This window comes from Vombatus ursinus, unplaced genomic scaffold, assembly GCF_900497805.2.
Source record: "Vombatus ursinus unplaced genomic scaffold, bare-nosed wombat genome assembly UNPS02005227.1, whole genome shotgun sequence".
Classification (NCBI taxonomy): domain Eukaryota; kingdom Metazoa; phylum Chordata; class Mammalia; order Diprotodontia; family Vombatidae; genus Vombatus; species Vombatus ursinus.
In genome coordinates, this window is record NW_020945005.1 from 1 (window position 1) to 20,494 (window position 20,494).

Genomic DNA, 20,494 nt, shown 5'->3' on the forward strand with positions numbered 1-20,494 from the left:
GGAGTTTGGAGCCTGTGATAGCGTCGGCTGAAGTGGTTCAGAAATGAGACTCCTCTTCTTTGGGGGGCCCAGAAACAGGGTGTGTTCACACTTTCCTAACCTTTCCCTGGCTAGAGATTGTCCCAGGACCACCAAATAAAGAACTCCATAGGTTGGGGTGCTATTGCCAGGAATGGACAAGGGGAAAAGGACCCTGGACTATTGGGGCTGATGAGCAGGAGAACTGACAGGTATTAGGAATGAGTCACAGCAAGTCCTTTGCTTTACAGAAGAGGAAACTGAGGCAGAAAGGTCAGTGATATTTTCTAAGTCCACACAGAATGGCAGAAATATGGCCTCGTGTCCTGGGCTGGGGCTCTCCCATCCAAACCCCAGCACTTCTCTGCTTACACCTCTTTTGGGGTCAAAGGCCAACCAATCTGGTTCTCTTCAGTCCCAGTCTGGCATTTTTCCGAGTTGAGCAAGCTCATTTTACTTATGGGGAAACTGAAGCCCAGGGAGGTGATAAATTGCCTGGCAACAAAGATCCTTAAGCTGCAGGATGAGTTTTAAGGAATGTTCTAAAGATGCTTTGGACTGCAGAGAAAGGGTGGCACCAGATGGCTTCCAAGGTTGCTTTCAATTCCTGAGATTCTATGCCCCCTATGACTTGCCCAAGGTCACTCCAGGCTGGCTCCAGGCTCCACAGCTATCCTCCTCCTCTCTTCTCCCATCCTTCTCTGAAGTCCATCCCAACCTTCCTCCTCCCTTCTGCATATCCACAGCTGCCTCATTTCTGCAGGCTCTCCCACTCTCCTAGCGTCCTGCATCTCCAGCTGGAGCCCTTGGAGCTCATTGGGGCCAAGCCCCTGCCTTGACAGCTGAAGAATCAGAGGTACCCTGCCCAGGGTCCTACAGCCAAGCTAGGAAGTTTCTGAGGCAGGATTCAAACCCAGGGCTTTGGGACTCCAGCTCGGGTTCTACTCAGCACACTGCACTGACTGTCTTTCCATTCACTGTTTAGGTCAGGGATGCTTAGGATGGCAGGTTGATTTTAGGGGGACTGTAACTTGAGTGGGAAAAATTATATCATTATTTTCACTAACGTCTAATGGAAATTTAGCATTTCCTTCAGTTACTTAAAAACAGTATTGTGAAAAGGATTCCCTAGGCTTCAACAGCCTGCCTGGCACACAAGGGATCCAAGGGGCAAAACCCTTCCTCTTTGAATTTCAAGTCGGCCATCTTGAAAATGAAGAGCTCAGACCATGGGATCTGGTCTAAGATGGAAATGAATTGACAGAATGACCTAGGCTCTGAAGGAGCCATCTAATCCACCCTCCCATTCCCAACAAGTCCACATGTCCGACAAGTTGGTGGGGACCTTCAGTGAGGCAGGCCACCCTACCACTGCCTCCATTTTTTAGAAGCTTTCAGTTAGCTTGACATGTAATTGGTAACAGTCAATATTGTCTCCACATGTTGTGTTTCCCTCTTCATATTTTTTTTTATTTTAGTCATTTGTTCTTCCTAGATTTTGAAAAAAAAAATCCCATAGTTATTGGTTTTTCTGGCTTTGAGTCTTAAAAAAAAAAAGGCACCTACGTAGCCCAGTGGATAGAGTACTGGCCTTGGAATCAGGAAGACTCATCTTCCTGAGTTCAAATCCAGCCTCGGACACTTCTTACTAGCTGGGTGACCCTGGGCAAGTCACTTAACCCTGTTTGCCTCAGTTTCCTCATTTGTAGAATGAGCTGGAGAAGGAAATAGCAATCCCTCCAGTATCTCTGCCAAGAAAACCCCAAATGGGTCATGGAGAGTCACAGGCGACAGAAACAACTGAACTCATATTCACCATCTCAAACATCTTTTTAATTTTAATTATCATTATGTCTTCTTTGATTTCCAAGCCTTCTGCATTTGTGTTTGTCTTGAAGTTAGTAACTTGTTGATTTTCTAGGTTTTTTTTTTTTCAGTTGAATGGTCAGTTCACTGGTCTGATTTTTTTTTATTAATATAAATTTTCCCTGAAGGGTTGCTTTAGCTGTATCCCACCAATTTTTTAATACCTTATCATTATTAGAAGAATTTTCTTCTACAACTTGTGTGACTCACTCATATTTTAGAATTGTGTTAGTTGGTCTCCATTTAAGTCTTGGTCCTTTGTTCATATTTCCATGATCAATTCTAGTTTTTATGGTATTAGAGCCAACATAGCATAACTTAACTCAACAAAACACAAGTTTAACATGCTGAGAGGCAGCCTCAAAGCCAGGTAGACCTGGGCTGAAATCCCCAGTTCTCATGCATGGTGGCTGTGTGTGTCACTCAGAACAAAACACTCAGCCTCTCAGAGCTCTAGGAAACTCTCCAAGTGCAGAAGGTTATGCATTGGTGGAAGGAGTTTCAACAGGCAGTAGTTCCTTATACTGATGAAATCCTGGGTCCAGTCACTATCCCTATTACCTCCAAAGTATGGGCTTCATATTTCTGCCTTTCTGCATGCATTGATGAATTGGGTTCTACATACAGTCCCATGAGGTCACTTTTTACAGAGATGATAGGCAATGCTGAAAAGGATCTATATTTCACAAGATACTCATTCATTAATCATTTGAGATCCATCATATTGAATTTTTCCACCTTTCTGTTCAGAACCTTAACTTCTTTATTATTTACTTTTCTATTAGACTTGTCCAGGTCTCAAAGAGATATGTTGAATTCCCCACCAATGGTTGTCTACTATCCAGGTCCTCCTGTAATTCATGTAGCTTTTCCCCTAAGTACAAATACCGTGTGGCACACATGTGTAATATAAACATTGTTTCATTATGTTTGATGACTTTAAACACAATGTAGTTTCCCTTCTTGACTCTTTTCCCCATATCTATTTTTATTGTTGCTGTGTCTGAGGTCAAGAATGCCAATCTTGCTTTTTGGGGGATTCTGTTGAAGCATAATAAATGATATGTGCCCATATTAATAGAACCAGAGAGAGAGAACCCAAACAACCCAATCTAAGAAAGACATCAACTGAGCAAACCCAGATTTCAGTGGATAGAGAAGTGACTTCTAGTAGACACTCAAAGAATAATTATCCCAGGGAGATAAAAATGGTTTACAAAAATAGAGAAAAGGGGCATCTTCCCTTCTCTTCCCATCTTATCCAACTCTTAGCCTTTTATACAGAGAAATAAAACCATAGACCAATATCACCAGTGGATATTGATGCAAAAATATTGAATAAAACATTAGCAAAACAGGACAGTCAAAGAATTATTCACTGTGACCAAGTTGGATTTATGCCAAGAAGGGAGGAGTGGTTCAACATTAGGAAAATGATAAACATAAAAAAATTATATCAAGGGTGACGAAGAGCCATTTATTAAGCACCAGCTATGTGCCAGGCACTGCTCTAAGTGCTTTTACAAATGTTACATCATTTAATCCTCACAACAACCCTGGGAGGTAGGTGCTTTTATTGTCCCCATTTTAGAACTGAGAAAATGAAGGCAAATGAGTTAAGTGACTTGCTCAAGGTCACACAACTAGTAAGTGTCAGAGGCCAGATTTGAACTCAGGTCTTCCAGACACTGCATCCAACACTTTATCCTCTGCACCACCAGTAATAAAACAATTAAAACTCCATGCCTATCATTGATTCAGGGAGAAAAGCCTTTGACAAAATGTGCCAATTATTTATGATCGAGATGCCAGAGAACATGGGAACAAAAAGATTCTTCTATAACATAAAGCTTCTATTTAAACTCTGACAGCTGGAAAGGTTAAAGGTCATGCTGAGTCAGCATGTTTTCAGGCAAGACATGGGCTTGTGTGGAGGGCAAGATGAAGAATGAAAAAGAAAACTGAGCTTTAAACATTCTATTAGCTTTTGATAACTCTTCATAATTTAAATCAAGTAGCAAAGATGAAATCAATTATAAAATAAGGAAGAGAAAGGAAGAGAAAAGAAAGGTCTCATTATTTGTTTTCAAAATTTTTTTATTATGAAGTTGACAAATATCAAGTATGAACATTTCTGTATACTAAGAACAGAAGATAGATAGATATAGATATATAAAATTGGACACAGTAGTGCCAACATTGCCCTGTTTGTCTGTATCTCCTTCCAAACTTCCTTCCACTTTCTTCTGTGCATTTTTTAAAAATATCGATGATGTTAATTTCTTTATTTTCTTCTTTTTTGGCATAACTATCCTATTCCCTCAAAAAACACACACATACCCCACTCCCGTCCTCCCTTGTATCAAATAAGTATAATCAAGCAAAACAAATTCATGCATTGGTTGTTCCTGAATACCTTAGGTCTTTTCTACATCTGCAGTCTATCACTTCTCTCAGTCTTCTGGAGGCACAACTGATCATTCCTTCCTTATTTGATGCTGGAAGCTTTATTAATGATATCATAGGAGTAAAGCAAAGATATCTACTTTATGATGGAGTTCTAGAAAGACTAGCTATAGAAATATGAGAAGTAAAGGAAATCAAGCATATAAACCTAGGCAAAGAGGAGGAGAAATCATCTCCATTAGCCAATGACATGATTGCTTACATAGAAAACCCCAGAGATTCAACAAAAAAGCATAGTTTCAATAAAATAGGAAACAAAATAAACCAACAAAGAAGGTTTGTACATATCCCTACTAATCCAAGAAGAGAATTTTAAATCAAAATAACTTCAAAATACATTAAATGTCTAGGTACTAGTTTACCAAAATGCACCATAACAGTAATCTCCTTACAGAGAACCCACCACCCCACAGAAGAGGTGTTCCACTTTTAGACAGCCCTAATTAGTAGGAAGTTTTTCCTTGCATCAGGTCTAAATTGATCTCTTTGGAATTTCCACCCATCAGTCCTACTTCTAGGCCAGGCAGAAGAAATCAGACCTCTAATACCTAGCAGTATGAGATCAGGGAGACAGCATGGGACTTGGAGTCAAGAAGATCTGGGTTCAAATATGGCCTCAGACACTTATCAGTTGGGTGACTCTTGGCAAGTCACTTCATCTCTCTGGGCCTCAGTTTCCTCATCTGAAAAATGAGGGGGTTGGACTCAGTGACCTCTAAGGTCCTTCCAGCTCTGAATTTCTGATTCTATGATCTTCTAGTCTCCAATCTGAATGGCCCCAGTTCCTTCAGCTAATATTTATATGATCTCAATCAGAGGCCCTCTACTGCTTTAGCAGTTCTCCAGCTTCTCAATGTGTCCCTTCTAACATGTGGTAGGGAGAACTGAGGACTATGATCCAGATGTGATCTGACCAGGGTAGAGGACAACAACAGTATAGCCCAGAGCCTCAGTGTACCCAAGAGTGCCTTAGCCCCTTTGGTGGCCAGCTCACTCTGGGCTGGTGAGATTCAGGATTTGGGCAGGGATTGGACTAGTCCTCTAAAGTCCCTTACAACTTGGAAGTCAGTACTCTTCCTTGTCTGTTCCTTTCAGCCTGGGACACAAGATTGGAGAACCAGAAATTAGTGGAACAACAGGAAGCATCATCCGGCACATTTGTGGGGAGAGGAAATATTCTTCAGAATGACCTGGTGGAGGAGGGTCCTGTTGAGGAATTCAGGCTGTGGGAGCAAATGGCAGATCTTGCAATGGAAGCTCCAGAGGAAGTCCTTTCCCAAGAAGGGGACTTCAGTGAATTGACTCTCCTTCCCAAGGAAACCTCCAGTGCTCAGACAGGCGAGGAATATAATGACCTTGAGAGCAAATCCAGGCACACGAGCTCATGGTATCATAACAGAAGCAGGAATCTCTCCTATTACCAGCCAACTTTTATTCCACATCAGAGACTACAGAGCACTGAGAGAGCCTCTGAATGTGAGGACTATGGAAAGGCTGTTAGCCAGAACTCACATCCTGTCCAACCTCAGAGTGTTCATACTGTAAAGAAACCTTTTGAATGTAAGGAATGTGGAAAGTGTTTTAGCTGGAGTTCAGGACTTATTGAACATCAGAGAATTCACACTGGAGAGAAACCATACAAATGTAAAGAATGTGGGAAGGCCTTCAGCCAAAACTCAACTCTTACTCGCCATGACAGAATTCACACTAGAGAGAAACCATATACATGTAAGGAATGTGGGAAGGCTTTTACCTACTCTTCATCCCTTATTAAACATAACAGAATTCATAGTGGAGAAAAACCCTATGAATGTAATGAATGTGGGTCAGCCTTCAGGCATAGGTCATATCTCACTAAACACCAGAGAATACACAATGAAGAGAAACATTATATATGTACGGAATGTGGAAAGGCTTTCATACGGAGCTCACACCTTCTTCAACATCATAAAATTCATACTGGAGAGAAACCTTATAAATGTAAAGAATGTGGGAAGGCCTTCATCCAGATCTCAGCCCTTATTATGCATGAAAGAATTCACAGTGGAGAAAAACCTTATAAATGTGAGGAATGTGGAAAATACTTCAGTCAGAGCTCCAATCTTGCTCAGCATCATAAAATTCATACTGGAGAGAAACCTTATAAATGTAAAGAATGTGGGAAAGCCTTCAGCCAGAGCTCAGCCCTTACCACACATGAAAGAATTCACAGTGGAGAGAAACCTTATGAATGTGAGAAATGTGGAAAATCCTTCAGTCAACGCTCAAACCTCACTCAACATCAGAGAATCCACAGTGGAGAGAAACATTATCAATGCCATTGATGTTCACTCAGAGGAAGAACCTTTACTGTCTGAGGATTCATACTGGAGAAATGCTCTGTAGAAATGTAATGACCATGGGACAACTTTCACTTTGGAGAAGTCTTATTGAAAATTGTAAACACCACTCTGGACAGAAACCCTAAGAATCCAAGAAATGTAGAAAAGCCATCAAACAGTGGTCTCCCCTGCTCCACCATAAGTGAACTTGTTCTGGAGGGATTCCTATAAAGGTAAAGATTGTAGTATTGTGATTTCATGATGTGTTGTGGCAGAACTGTCTCAAAATGCAGTCAGACCACCTCTAATCCATGCATAGGCATTCATTGAGATGGACATCTCTCATGAAGCAGGCTAAGTTCCAAGAGGAACCAGCAACTTTAGTGAAAGTAAGATAGATTTGTATAGGGTAAAGATGTAATTACATAACAGAAATTATGAATATTAAAAAGGCAGGAGCAGTTTGTTAAGGGATTGTATAATAGGGGAGGGGTCCCAGCCTTAGTGGAACTCTACATGTGATTTCCGTCAATGTGTACAGAAAAGCCCATGTATGTAGTATGTGTGATAATGATATTATAATAAGCCTCTACGTATATGATAATAAGCCTCTCTAAATTCACCTAAAGGACAACTTTTGCTATTACTGTGCAGGCGCCTACTTAGGGAAAATCCCTTCTATTGTTTTGGGGTCCACATCCTGCTCGGGCATCCTGGTGGTGCTGCTTTCTGATTGGCTGACTATTGTGGTCCTGTCTTAGACTAGATGGATGTGGTTGTGTTTGAGTGCATGGACACATCTGCTGTTTCTGGGGGAAATATGAGTTCATGGACACACCTGTTGTTCTAGTGAGCAGTGACGCACATGTGAGGAAGTTAGGATAATGAGCAGTAGTGGGGGAGGGCAGTGGCTAGGTAGGGGCAGTGGGCCTGCTGTTCAGTGGGGCCTATAAGGAAGTTGGGATATTGGGGCTGGGGCCAGCTTTATTAGGATTCCATCAGTAGGAAAGGGATAAGTGGCCATGTCTAAGCTTAGCTTTCCTGCATCACCACAGAACAAGAAATGTGCCACATAAAATGATACAAAATGTTTCAATTATATAAATGAGAGGAAGAGACAGAAAGCCCCATAAGGAAAATCCTACAGAAAGGCCAGCTAAAAGACAGAAGTATTGACTAAACAGAAAACTCCTAGTATTCTAAATAGATACTACGGGCAAAAAAGTTCCAAGAAATCTTGGAGGAGGAGGAAGTATATTGTGATAGCAATTATAAATCCCCTGAAATGAGAATACAACTATTGCAAGAAGCCTGATGTCCACCATAGTTAAGAAACTTTTAAAGGATTAAAAGGAGGCAGCATGGTATGTTCTTTAGAGATCTGGCCCCAGAATTAGGAAAATTTGGATTTAAGTCCTGTCTCTGATACATGCTATCTATGGCTGTGTGCAATTCACCTAATCAGTCAATCAATAAACACCAAATGCCTACTATGTGCCAGGCACTGTGCTAAGTGCTGAGGATACAAAAAGAGGCAAAAGATAGTCTCTGCCCTCAAGGAGCTTACCATCTAGTGGGGTAGACAACATGCAAACAAATATATACAAAGTAAGCTATATAAAGGATAAATGGGAAATAACAGAGGGAACCTCAGTGACCCAGGTAGTTTTATAAAACTAGATGCCAACCTCAATTGATGGAGGGAGTTCACTCAGTGAGAATTCCCTATATCAATGGAATCACACGTACAGTTTTTAAAAAAAAAAAGGTTAAAAGGAGATATGAGGGAAATTCAAGTTCTTAAATATAAATTCAGAAATGCAAACAGGAGGAATCAGTTTAGAAGAGAAGTTGGAAAGTATTAACAAATAGTGGATACCCTGATAGACAGTGGTAGAAGTAGAACCCCAAAATATCAAGATGCAGCAAGAGATAAAAGAACAACATTGAAAGACAGAAAAATTGGAACAATTGAGATCTCAACAAACCAAAAGCAGGGAACTTAAAGAAAGAGCTTGGCCAAGGCCCAGAAGCAACCCATTTTAGTAGTCCTATGTTCAATAAATCTCCAAACACAGACTCCCAAGGGAAGGAGTTTTTGTTTTATAAGAACCTCTGGGAAAATTGGAAAGGTGGTTTCACTATTTATACTGGTTCTTTTTAAAATTAATTTTTGTTTTTTCTTCTGAACTTAAATGCCAAAAAAAAAATTTCAACATATACATCAGACACTGTGAATCTTCATTTTATACCCCCTTTCTTTAGTATATAATAAATTCCATGTTACTTTTAAAACTATCCTACTTGTCTTTGCTTCTTTCTGAAATTTCTTCTGTTTTCTTCTGTGTATTTTAAAATATTTAAATGAAAATGATGTTGTGTGAACACAGATTATAGCAACTTTTGTTTTTTGTTTTGTTTTACACTTTATTTTTCTTGAGGTTTTTTTGGTCTATCTTTTTTTCCCACAACATGACTATTATGGATATGTTTTGCATAACTACATATATATAATCTATTTGGAATTTCCTACTTTCTCAATGGGGGGAGGGTGGGGAGGGAGATAGGGAGAGAATTTGGAACTCAAAGTAAACATTTTAATGGACTTCTTTTGGCATCACTATTGCTAACATTCCCTTTCTCCCCTCCTTCCTCTCTCCATCAAAAAATGAGAAAAAGAAAGGAAATAAAAATCTATTGTAGGATATGGTGAAAGGTATTAGTGTAATTAAAAAGGAGGAAATGAAAAATAAAGAACTAAAATGTAAGGGGGTCCCTTAGATTGCCTCTTAGTTGGGGAATGGCTAAACAAATTGTGCTAGATGAATGTAATAGAATATTATTGGGTAGTTAGGAATCATGAAAGAGCCAGTATCAGAGAATCCTGAGAGGGGAGGGGGAATACACTGGACAGGGGAAGGAAGATTAGGGGAAAATATCTCACATCATCAAAGTGCACAAATAGACATCTGTACAAACGTGGAGGAGGAGGGCGGAGGGGAGCAGCTAACATCTGAACTTCCATCTGAACTGGCTAAAGGAACGAAAAATATACACACAGTTGGGTACAGAAATCATCTTACTTCATAAGGAAGTAAAAAGGGACAGGGATAATAGAAGTGGAGGGGGACTGATAAAAGGAAGGGCAGATTGGGGAAGGTGGTGATGAAGTAAAACACTTGGGAGCTTGTGAGGAGGGAAATGGTATGGGTAAGAGAGAGAGGGAGGGATAAACAACGGAAAAATAGCATGGGGGGAAATGTGAATGGGATAAGCACACCCATAAAAATGGAAGCAGATAGCAGAATGGATTAAAAAAAACGAGAATCCTACAATATGTCATTTACGAGAAACAGATTTGAAGCACAGAGACATACAGAATAAAGGTAAGGGGCTGGAACAGAATCTATTATGCTTCAGCTAGACCAAAGAAGATAAAAAGCATTATAAAATGTTAAATAGGTAATTTGGATTATATAAAATTAAAAAGGTTTTGCACAAACAAAACCAATTCAACCAAAATTAAAAGGAAAGCAGAAAACTGAAGGAAATTTTTGCAACAAGTATCTATGATAAAGGCCTCATTTTTCAAATATGTAGAGAACTGAATCAAATTTATAAAAATACAAGTCATTCCCCAATTGATAAATGGTCAAAGGATGTGAACAGGCAGTTTTCAGACAAAGAAATCAAAGCTATCTAAAGTCATGAGAAAAAAAAATGCTCTAAATCACTATTGATTAGAGAAATGCAAACTAAAACAACTTTGACTTGCTGCCTCACATTTATCAGACTGGCTAAAAGGATAAAAAAAGAAAATGATGGATGTTGGAAGGGATGTGGGAAAACTAGGACACTAATGCATTGTTGGTGGAATTGTGAAATGATCCCACCATTCTGGAGAGCAATTTGGAACTATGGCCAAAAGGCTATTAAACTGCATATACCCTCTGATCCAGCAATATTGCTACTAGGTCTGTATCCCAAAGACATAAAAAAATGGCGGGGGGTGGAGGGGGAGAAGGACCTATTTGTACAAAAATATTTACAGCAGTTCTTTTTGTGGTGGCTAAGAATGGGAAGTTAGAGTGATGCCCATCAATTGGGGAATGGCTGAACAAGTAGTGGGGTATGATTAGGATGGAATATTATTGTTCTCTAAGAAATGACAAGCAGGCTGATTTCAGACAAACCTGGAAAGATTCACATGAACTGATGCTGAGTGAAGTCAACAGAACCAAGAGAACATTGTACACAGTAACAGCAACATTGTAACAATGACCAACTGCAAATGACTTAGCTCTTCTCAGTGATACAATGATCCAAGACAATCCCAAAGGACTCATGATGAAACATACTATCCACCTCCAGAGAGAGAACTGATATTGACTGAATACAGACTGAAGCAGGCTGGTTTCCACTTTGTTTCTTTCATTCTTTCTCTTTACTCTGGTCTTCTTGTACAAAATGACTGATATGGAAATGTTTTGTGTAATTGCATGTGTATAACGTATGTCGGTTTACTTCCCATCTCAGGGAAGGAGAGATAGAATTTGGAACTCAAAACCTTAAAAAAGTTAAAAAATTGTTTTAACATGTAATTGGAGGGGGGGAATAAAATAAATTTAATTAGATACAATTAAACATAAATCTGATTCGGTGTTAACAATGTATTTTCAGTAATTATTAGGTTTTTGAATAACTAATTAACTATATCTAAAATATAAATAGACATTTAAATTCCATGATTAGATGCCACCTGGCGTAGGGGATGCAGGTAGGAGGCTTGAAGGCAGGAGAATCGCTGGAGCTTCCACAGCGTGGGAACAACGCAGGGCACAGGGGTGGGGGGCGGGGGGCGAAGTGTAGCTGCCGGGCCCAGACCAAGACCCCCTGCTTTCTGACCACTGCCTACTGCGCCAGCGCGAGTATGACCTCTTCTCCGCCTTCCCCCCTTCTCCCCCCCACCCCGTGCGTGAAGAAAAGGGCGGGACACGGAGCACGCAGGCGCAAGGACGTCCTAACGTCCCACCATAGAGGGGGAGGGGCGGGTCCCCGAATGTGTGATGTCACGAGCCGGGGGGCAGGGCGATGTTTGTGGTCCGCAGCTGAACACCGTGCCTGTGAGTTTCCTTGTGTGTTGTTGTGGGTCCGCGTGGGGCTGCTGGGTTTGTGTGTCCTTGCCTTCCTCCGTGTGCATGCATGTATGTGTGTGGTTGTACGTCCCTGTGAGTGTGTGTGTGGTTGCATGTTCCCGTGTGGGTGTGCGTGTGTGGTTCTCTGTCCCTGTGTGGTGGCTCCCCTTGCAGTCGGGTTTAGAGAGTGGTGGTGCGTGATTTGTGTCCCTTTTTACCTCTGTGCGTGTCCGTGTTTTGTCGGGGGTGTGTCCACACATGTTCCCGTGTGGGTACCCGCGCCGTGGGCTTCCCTCGAGGGCTCTGGTTTGCCCTGGATACCTACAGTGATTTCTGTTCGGCTTTTGTCCCCCGTCCCTCCCCCCACCCGTGACCACGCTTTGTGTGTGTGTGCCCGTGCCCGCGCCGTGGGCTTCCCTCGAGGGCTCTAGTTTGCCCTGGACGCCGATGGTGATTTCTGTTCGACTTTTGTCCCCCGTCCGTCCCCCCCCACCCGTGATCACGCGTGTATATGTGTGCCTGCGCCTTGGGCTCCCCTCAAGGGCTCTGGGCCCTTGTGTCGCAGGGGTCCGCACCCTGCTGTCAGCATTGCTGGCGCGCCTGCTGTGTGCCAGGAATCCCCCCTACCCCACCCGTGCTCCCACTCCTCAGCTTTTTCTAGACTGGAAGAAGGAGCAAGACACGACCTGAGGGGCAGAGGGAGGGGATGGCAGCCCTGGGAAAGGGTTTCAGAATCATCCTCAGAACTGCCAACATTTACACGGCCCTGTAAAGAACTTGGCCAAGTGCCTCAGTGCATCGAAAGCTCGACCAGGGCCCAGGAAACTTGTCCAGGCCTGGAGAGTTCCCGGGAGCCTCGAGTCCCTTAGCTGGGCTGGGTCCCAGGCCTGGCTCAAAGCCAGGTCCTCCATCCCCTGTGCCCCATACTAGGCTACCTCCACCATACAGCATTTGCTGTCCTGACCTGGGCTTAGAGGTCAGTGACCCGGCTGGTGCGAAGGCAGCTTCCAACCTGGATGTCCCTGACTCCAGGTCCAGAGATCCAGCTTCCAGGCCAAGCTGCTAGTCAAGGCTGAGCCTTAGGTTGGTTTGAAAGCAGTAGGGAAAGAACCAATAAAGAGATAGGGAAAAGCTGAGGAGCAGAAGGGAGGGGGGATGATGATTAGGGGGCAGTCTGCTGGAGAGAGGGAGACCAGAGTAAAGGAGAAGAGAATGGTGGTGAGGTCAAGGAGCTAGGAGATGCCTCAGTGTGGGTCAGATGGGAAGCAGGGTACTGAGGGGGCAGGGAAAGGCACCCTTGCTTCAGGGCTGTGAGCAGTGGGCTCGAGGGTGCCTCGGGCAGGAGAGAAGGATCTCCTGGTCCATGTCACAGGAAGGGGCCACTGGAGCCCATCTAACAGATTTCTGCACAGTTTTAGGAGTCCCTTCTGCCCCAGCCAGTAGCCCCCGAGTAGGCACAGAGGAGGGCGCTGGTGGGAGGGAGCCAGGCCTGGGGCTTGGCAAGGCATGAGGCAGGGAGTGAGGGCTTTGGGAGATGAGAAGAGCTCAGAGCTGAATAGGTGAACCTAGGGCTCCAAGCTGGGAATGGGAAAGTGAAGGCCCTGAGGCTGAGTGAAGGTCCTGATGCTTTGTTGTTTATCCTTGGCTCCTGGAGAAGCCCGGAGATGTCCCAGTGTTGGAGTGAGGGTCTGCTGGTTGGGCCGTGGCTCAGCAGTCCAAGGGAGTTTGGAAGGCGGCTCTGGACCCAGGCAGCCCATGTTTTTGTTTTTGTTTTTGTTTCTTTATTTATTTTTAATGTCTTCCTTTTTAGTTTTCAACATTCACTTCCACAAGATTTTGAGTTCCAAATTTTCTCCCCATCTTTCCCCTACCCCCACCCCAAGGTGGACTTGGATTCGGAATACCCCTTCCCCCAATCTGCTGTCCCTTCTATCACACCCCCTTCTCTTATCTCCTTCCTCTTCTCTTTTCCTGTAGGGTAAGATAGATTTCTATACCCCATTGCCTGTACATCTTATTTCCCAGTTGCATGAAAAAACAATTTTTTTAACATTTGTTTTAAAACTTCAGTTTCCAAATTCTCTCCCTTCCTCCCTGCCCACCCACCCTCATTCAGAAGGCAAGCAACTCGATACAGGTTATACGTGTGCAGTCATGCAAAACACTTCCATAATAGACATGTTGTGAAAGACTAACTATATTACTCTCCATCCTATCCCACTCCCCCTCCCATTTATTCTATTCCCTCCTTTGACCCTGTCCCTCCTCAGATGTGTTTGCTTCTGATTACCCCTCCCCCAATCTGCCCTCCCTTCTATCATCCCCCTACTCTCTCATTCCCTTCCCCCCCTACTTTCCGGCAGGGTAAGATAGATTTCCATACCCAACTGAGTGTGTATGTTATTCTCTCCTTAAGCCAAATCCCATGAGAGTAAAGTCCACTCATTCCTCCTCATCTCTCCCATCTTCCCCTCCACTGTAAAAGCTTTTTCTTGCCTCTTTTATGTGAGATAATTTACCCCCTTTCTACCTCTCCCTTCCTCTTTCTCCAAGTACATTCCTCTCTCTCTCCCCTTCATTTTCAGACATCATCTCTTCATATTCAACTCACCCTGTGCCCTCTGTCTATATATATTCCCTCCAACTACCCTAATACTGAGAAAGGGCTCATGAGTTGTGAATATCATCTTTCCATGTAGGAATGTAAACAGTTCCACTTTAATAAGTCCCTTATGATTTCTCTTTCCTGTTTACCTTTTCATGCTTCTCTCAAGTCTTGTATTTGAAAGTCAATTTTTCTGTTTAGCTCTGGCTTCTCAAGAATGCGTTAAATTCCTCTTCCTTACTGAATGTCAATTTTTCTCCCTCATGGATTCCACTCAGTTTTTGCTGGGCAGGCAGCTTGGTTTTAATCCTAGTTCCTTTGACTTCCGGAGTGTCATATTCCAAGCCCTAGCCCACATTTTCTTTGTGCTTCTGTGATTCTGCTTTGCTCTTGGAGTATGGAGCCTTCTTTGATATGAAGAAGTGAAAAGCAGGTATGGTCTAGTCTAGGGAAAGCAGAATGATCAGTTAAGATTGGATAAAAGTATTTTTTTTTGTTTCTTTATTTTTTTAGTTCTTTATCATGGAAATACAATACTAGTAGGGGAGGAGGGGATCAAGGGTATGATTCTCCCAGCCGAACTCCCTGCACCCCCACCCCAGACTAAGGAGTGCAAGGATAGGTCAGGGTCACTGAGTCTCCTGAGGAACTAGGAGTTTAGGGTTTATAAGGGTGTATATGTACACTGTAAGCCATGATCTGAATTCCTTGAAAAAGGGGAGAGAATGATGCCCACAGGCTGGTGGATATTTATCACCTGGATCTGAGTGAATGAATGAATGAAACAGCATTTATTAAGCATGGGTCCTAGGAACAGCAAGAAAATCATTCTAGAACATTCCTGTTCTCCAGGAACTCCCTTCGAAATAGGGGAGACAGCTCCCATGGGAGGCTTCAGTTGAGGGCAAATGGCAAGGGGACAGATACATCTGGATAGAGTGAATGTGGAAGCTGCTGGGTAATGACAGGAGAGGAAGAATCTGGAAGTGCCTGACCAGTGGAGGTGGGGGGAGGGGGGAGAAGGCAGCCTGGGGGGAGCCAGGAGATGGAGGGTAGGAGCTTGGGGGAGCAGGGCATCCTTCTGAGGTCCTGGGGACATCCCACCTGCCCCTGCAGCCTAGGACAGCAGGACTTCCTCATCGCTTTCCCCACGAGCAGGGCTGCCAGGTTGGAACCAGAGATGATCTCCCCAATGGAGAGAGCAGCACCAAGGATGATGGAGAGGAAGGTGGCAGGAGAGCCCTGTCCAGGTGAGTGCAGCAAGGTGGCTGGGGGAGGCTGGGAGTGGCTGGGGGCGGCTGGAGGCAGCCTCCACCTTCATAGGCACAGGGCTATTTCCCTGCAGTACTTATGGGTCAGGAGCTCTCTCACAAGCCTCCCCAGCAAGAAGACCTTCTAATGGGGGGTTAGAGGGGTCTTGGGATGTAGGGTCTGCATGTGACAGGGATTGTGGCTCTGTGTGGCTGACTCTGCATGTCTGTGTGTATTCATGCTTGTGTCCGGCTTTCTGTGTCTCTGTGCCTTTGTCTTTGCCACAGCCTCTGGGTCTGGAGGTGAGCTTTGCAGAGGGGTGGCAGTCCCACAGGGTGGGAGGAAACTGAGAAGCCTTCAGGGTATTTCCCTCTCCCATCCACCTGAGTCTCAGGGCTCTCACCTCCTGCCCCCTAGACTCAAAGAACATGCTCCTTCTTTCTTGTCAGGCCCGAGCTCTCAGTCCCCTTCCTTCCTAACTCCTCTTAGACCTCTGTCCAGCCATGATCTGCCCCTCCCTGTGCCCTTGGGAGTTCTCTCAGCCCTTGTCCCTTCAATCATACGACACAAAACCAAGACAGTCCATGCCCTCAAGAATGAGGGCTCTACCAGGGGAAGGGGATAGGGTCACCCCACCCCCAGCCCCAGATAAGCAAACATAAGGGGGTTCCAAGGAGAGAAGCCCTCTAGGCTGAGCCTAGAAGGAAGGTGAAGGATTTTTAGACATGCAGGTGAGGGAGGATTGTGCTCCAGGCCTGGGGCACAGCCTAGGCAAAGGTGTGGGTGCAGGAGATGGCATGTCCTGTACCTTAATAATGTGGCAGCTGAGGGGAGAATGAAAAAAAGAAGTCAGAAAGAGACTGAAATGGGAGGACCAGTCAGGAGGTGAGAGGTGATGAGGAAAGGTTGGACGGGGGGACGGGAGAGCTGACACATGTCGTGGGGGGTCTGGTTGCAAGACTTGCTCCTGATTGAATTGGAGGGCTGAGGGACAGGGAAGGGGCCTGGATGACTCTGAGATTGCACCCCAGGGTCATTGGGGGGGGAGAGGCTGGCACAGCTAACAGGATCTCACACTTGGCAGGGCCCTCAGAGGCTGGTCATTCCAACCTGCCCCTGAACAGGAATCTCTCTATGACATACCCAAGAAACAGTCATCAGGCCTCTGCTTTGGGCCCTTGGGGACATAGGAGGTGCTGCTCAGAGCAACAGTTAGAATAATAATAAACGCTATAGTATGCTGGGAGGCTCAAGTGATGTAGTGTAAACAGTCACATGAGCAACTTGGTGACATAAGAGTATAGCTATTATTGTTCCCATTTTCCAGATGAAGACACTGAGACCCCATCTATCTATATGGCTATGTATCTATCTACTCTCTGTCTATCTGTATATCCACTCATCTAATCATCTGTCTATGTGGCTATCTGTCCATCCATCTATCCATCTATGTAGCCATCTGTCCATCTATCCCTCTATCTATCCATCTTTCCATCCGTCTGTATGACTATGTATCTCTCTATCTCTATCTGTCTATCCATCTATCTGTATAAGCATCTGTCTATCCATCCATCTATCCATCTATGTAGCCATCTGTCAATCTATCCCTCTAGCTCTTTATCTGTCTGTCCATCTCTCCATCCGTCTGTATGACTATGGATCTCTCTATCTCTGTCTATCTGTATATCTGTATATCCATCTGTCTATCCATCCATCTATATGCTTTTCTATCCATCCATCTATATATCGCTCTCCCCTCCCCCTCCCCCCCACAACTGCAGAGTTCAAGAAGAATGGTGCTTGAGTCAAAGCAATTTAATTTAACAATTAAGAAATCCTGGTAACCTTGGAAAGGGAATCTTCTGCAGATATTCCCTCTTTCCCGAGTTCTCCGCACAGGGATGACCCAAGGGCTACCTCTCATCTCTGTGTGTGTCTGTGTGTTGGGGGAGAGACATCTAACAGGGATAGGGACCTCTCCAGCCCTCCAGGTGAGGCCAGTGAAAGGCCAGAGGTGAGAGACGAAAAGGACCAGCCAGGCCTCCCTTCTTGTGTTTCCTCTCTTGTCCCTCAGATGGATTGTCTCTGAACCTTGCCCTTCCTCAAGAGGTGAGCACAGAGGAGACTGGACTGGTCACTGGGGGCCTGTTGGCCCAAGGTGAGGTGAGTCAAGGTTTCCTTGCTGAATCCTGGGTAGGTTATTTGGGCTGTCATTCAAAGCCTGATCCATGCCTGGGAGCTTGACTCTGAGGCCTCCATGTCTCCAGCATTGACGAAAATTCCCAGAGACCCCCGGTCTTACTCTGCAGACCAGAGTCTACTGCAAGGAATGGCTTCCCCAATATCATGTAAGGATGAATAGCAGTGGAGATGAGCTGAAGCCACAGAGATGTGGGAGGAGTCGCAGCTTCCACCAGACCACAGCTGCCCCCACAGATGTACTTGCCTTCTGCCTCCCAGAAATGGAGCCTGCCTCCCAACGCACCTGTATGCCTGTATGGAGCGGCAGCTGGAGGCAGTGTGCTACTCGTCTGATGGCACCCTGTTTCTGGGCGCGTCTGGCCTCAGCGGCCGCAGCTGGGCCCATTCCTTGTGTCTTGGCTTCTGTTCAGGCAGAGCCCAGACTGAAGCCCAGCTGTGTGACCTCGCCTGGGTGGGGGACCGTGGCATCTTCATGGCCTCAACTCTGGTGCTGTGGAACTGTGGGAACTGGATGAGGGTGAGACAGTCATCGTCAACAAGTTCTGCAGATATGAACTGGCGTTAGCATTCCGATCAATGGCACACAAGCAGTCTGTGGCAGCAAGGACTTCTGGGTAAAAGTTTGGGACCTCCCTGGAGAGAAAGCACTGAACTCCTATAGAGCTCACTCTGGCCAAGTCTCCTGTGTTACTGCTCGTCCCTACAAGGAATCTAAGTTCCTGTCGTGCAGTGAGGACAGTAGAATTCTACTTTGGGATATCCAACGGCCCAAGCCACCTACATATTGGCCAGAGTGCCTCCCATCACCTTCCTACCTCACTGGCCTGGCATCCTCAGAAGGAAAAAGTTTTTGCTTTTGCTGATGAGAATGGCACTGTCTTCCTTGTGGACATCAAGAACCCTAAAACTGTCCTCAGCTCCTCTGTGCAATCCCAGAACATCACAAAGCTGGTGTTCTCGCTGGACAGTCCCCTCCTGGCATCCCTCAGTGAAGACTGCTCCCTAGCTGTGCTTGACTCTGGCCTTGCAGAGGTGTTCAGAAGCCGAGCCCACAGAGACTTTGTGAGAGATGCTACACGGTCCCCACTCAACCACTTCCTGCTCACGACTGTGGTCTGGGACCAGACTGTACCCTCAGAGCCAGTTACAATTCCTGATCCCAGTGGTGCCAGCAAGTAGATTTGAGGGAAAAAAGGCAAAACTCCTACAAATCCATAGCCAGCTACCCCCTGGTTTGTGAGAAGACAAGTCCTGTATGTATCAGGTTTGATCTGTTAGAGCTGAGCAGTTGAGGCACCGAGCTTGTCTGCCTGGGTTCCTGTACAGTCATAAGGAGAGGGGCAGCTAGGTGGCATGGTGGATAGAGCTCTGGCCTTGCAGTCAGGAGAACCTGAGTTCAAATCGGACCCCAGACAGATGACACTTACCAGCTGCGTGACCCTGGGCAAGTCACTTAACCCCAATTGCCTTGTCAAAAAAAGAAAAAAAAAAGTCATAAGGAGACAGCTATTTATTTTTTTATATTATATTTAAATTTTTAAAAAATGATCTTCAGGACTGTCTGTCCCCACATCTAGTTACTTCCCCTTGTCTCTCCTTCCTAAAAAGTACATAAAGGGGTAGAGAAGTGTCTCTTCATTTCCCTCTGGTGGTGGGGAATTTGCAAAATCCGGGGAATCAACTGAGATTTAGGCATCCCTGTGTCCTGGGAATGGTGTTCCTCATGTGCCCTTTGGGGGTTTTGGTGATTGTGATTATAGAACTGGGACAGAAATGGGGAAACTCTTCAAAGGCGTTTCTCAGCCTGGGTAACACTAGGACAACCTCTTGCCTCAGTCACCGGAAGTGGTTTCTTTCCCTTAATATGAATCCTTCTGTGACTGAGCAGGAAGGAAAAAGATCTATTTTTCCGAGATTTGGGGGCCTAGTGCAGCCACAGCACCCAGGGAGATTCCTTACCACTTTCTTGCCCTAATCCTAAGAGACTAGTTCAGTGTTTTCTTTTGGCTAGATGCCCGGGAGGAGGGGTTGTCTTAGAATTGGTTTGGGGACTTCCAGAGGGATTTGAGGAGAGAATGGGAGGTGGGGGCAAGACAGAAAACTGACAGATTAGAGGGGAGGGCTTTGGGATCTGCTCCTCTGATACCAAACTACCCTGACCACCACCTCCTGAGGCTTCTCAGCTTTCAAGAGTTGGCTTGCTGTGGTTGGGGCCACATCAATGATAGAGATTCCATTGCCAAGAGCCACCCCAGAGGAGAATCTTAGATGACTTGGTGAGATAAAATTCTCTGTTTTGGGTTAAAAAAAAATAATGAATAGCAGTTCTGGGCTTGGAGCTTGGAGTCTCCTCAATAGCCAGTACGTGGGACCTTCCCACCCCCTACATCTGCCCACAGTCCCCAGAGCACCTCCAGATCCACTCCTGTCCATCTGACCCCCCCGCCTCGGCCCTCTCTTGCCTTCCTCTTCCCAAAGGCCTGTGCCAGAGGAGGCCACTGGGTCAGCATCGATGTGTTGTATGTTACAGGAAACAGTGACCTTCAGGGACGTGGCTGTGGACTTTACAGAGGAGGAATGGGGGTGCCTGAGCCCAGCTCAGAGGGAGCTCTACTGGGAGGTGATGCTGG

At 45.0% G+C, this 20,494-nt stretch overlaps 1 protein-coding gene and 1 pseudogene across 1 annotated transcript; both read left to right on the forward strand.

Annotated features, from left to right (window-relative positions):
- The first annotated feature begins 5,427 nt into the window (after nucleotides 1-5,427).
- Nucleotides 5,428-8,194, forward strand: LOC114030042 (zinc finger protein 239-like). The gene has a single exon (XM_027844701.1). The coding sequence runs from the start codon at nucleotides 5,586-5,588 to the stop codon at nucleotides 6,672-6,674; it is 1,089 nt and encodes a 362-aa protein (XP_027700502.1). The 5' UTR covers nucleotides 5,428-5,585; the 3' UTR covers nucleotides 6,675-8,194.
- A 7,262-nt stretch (nucleotides 8,195-15,456) lies between these two features.
- On the forward strand, nucleotides 15,457-19,043 carry LOC114030033 (annotated as a pseudogene).
- Nucleotides 19,044-20,494: the final 1,451 nt, after the last annotated feature.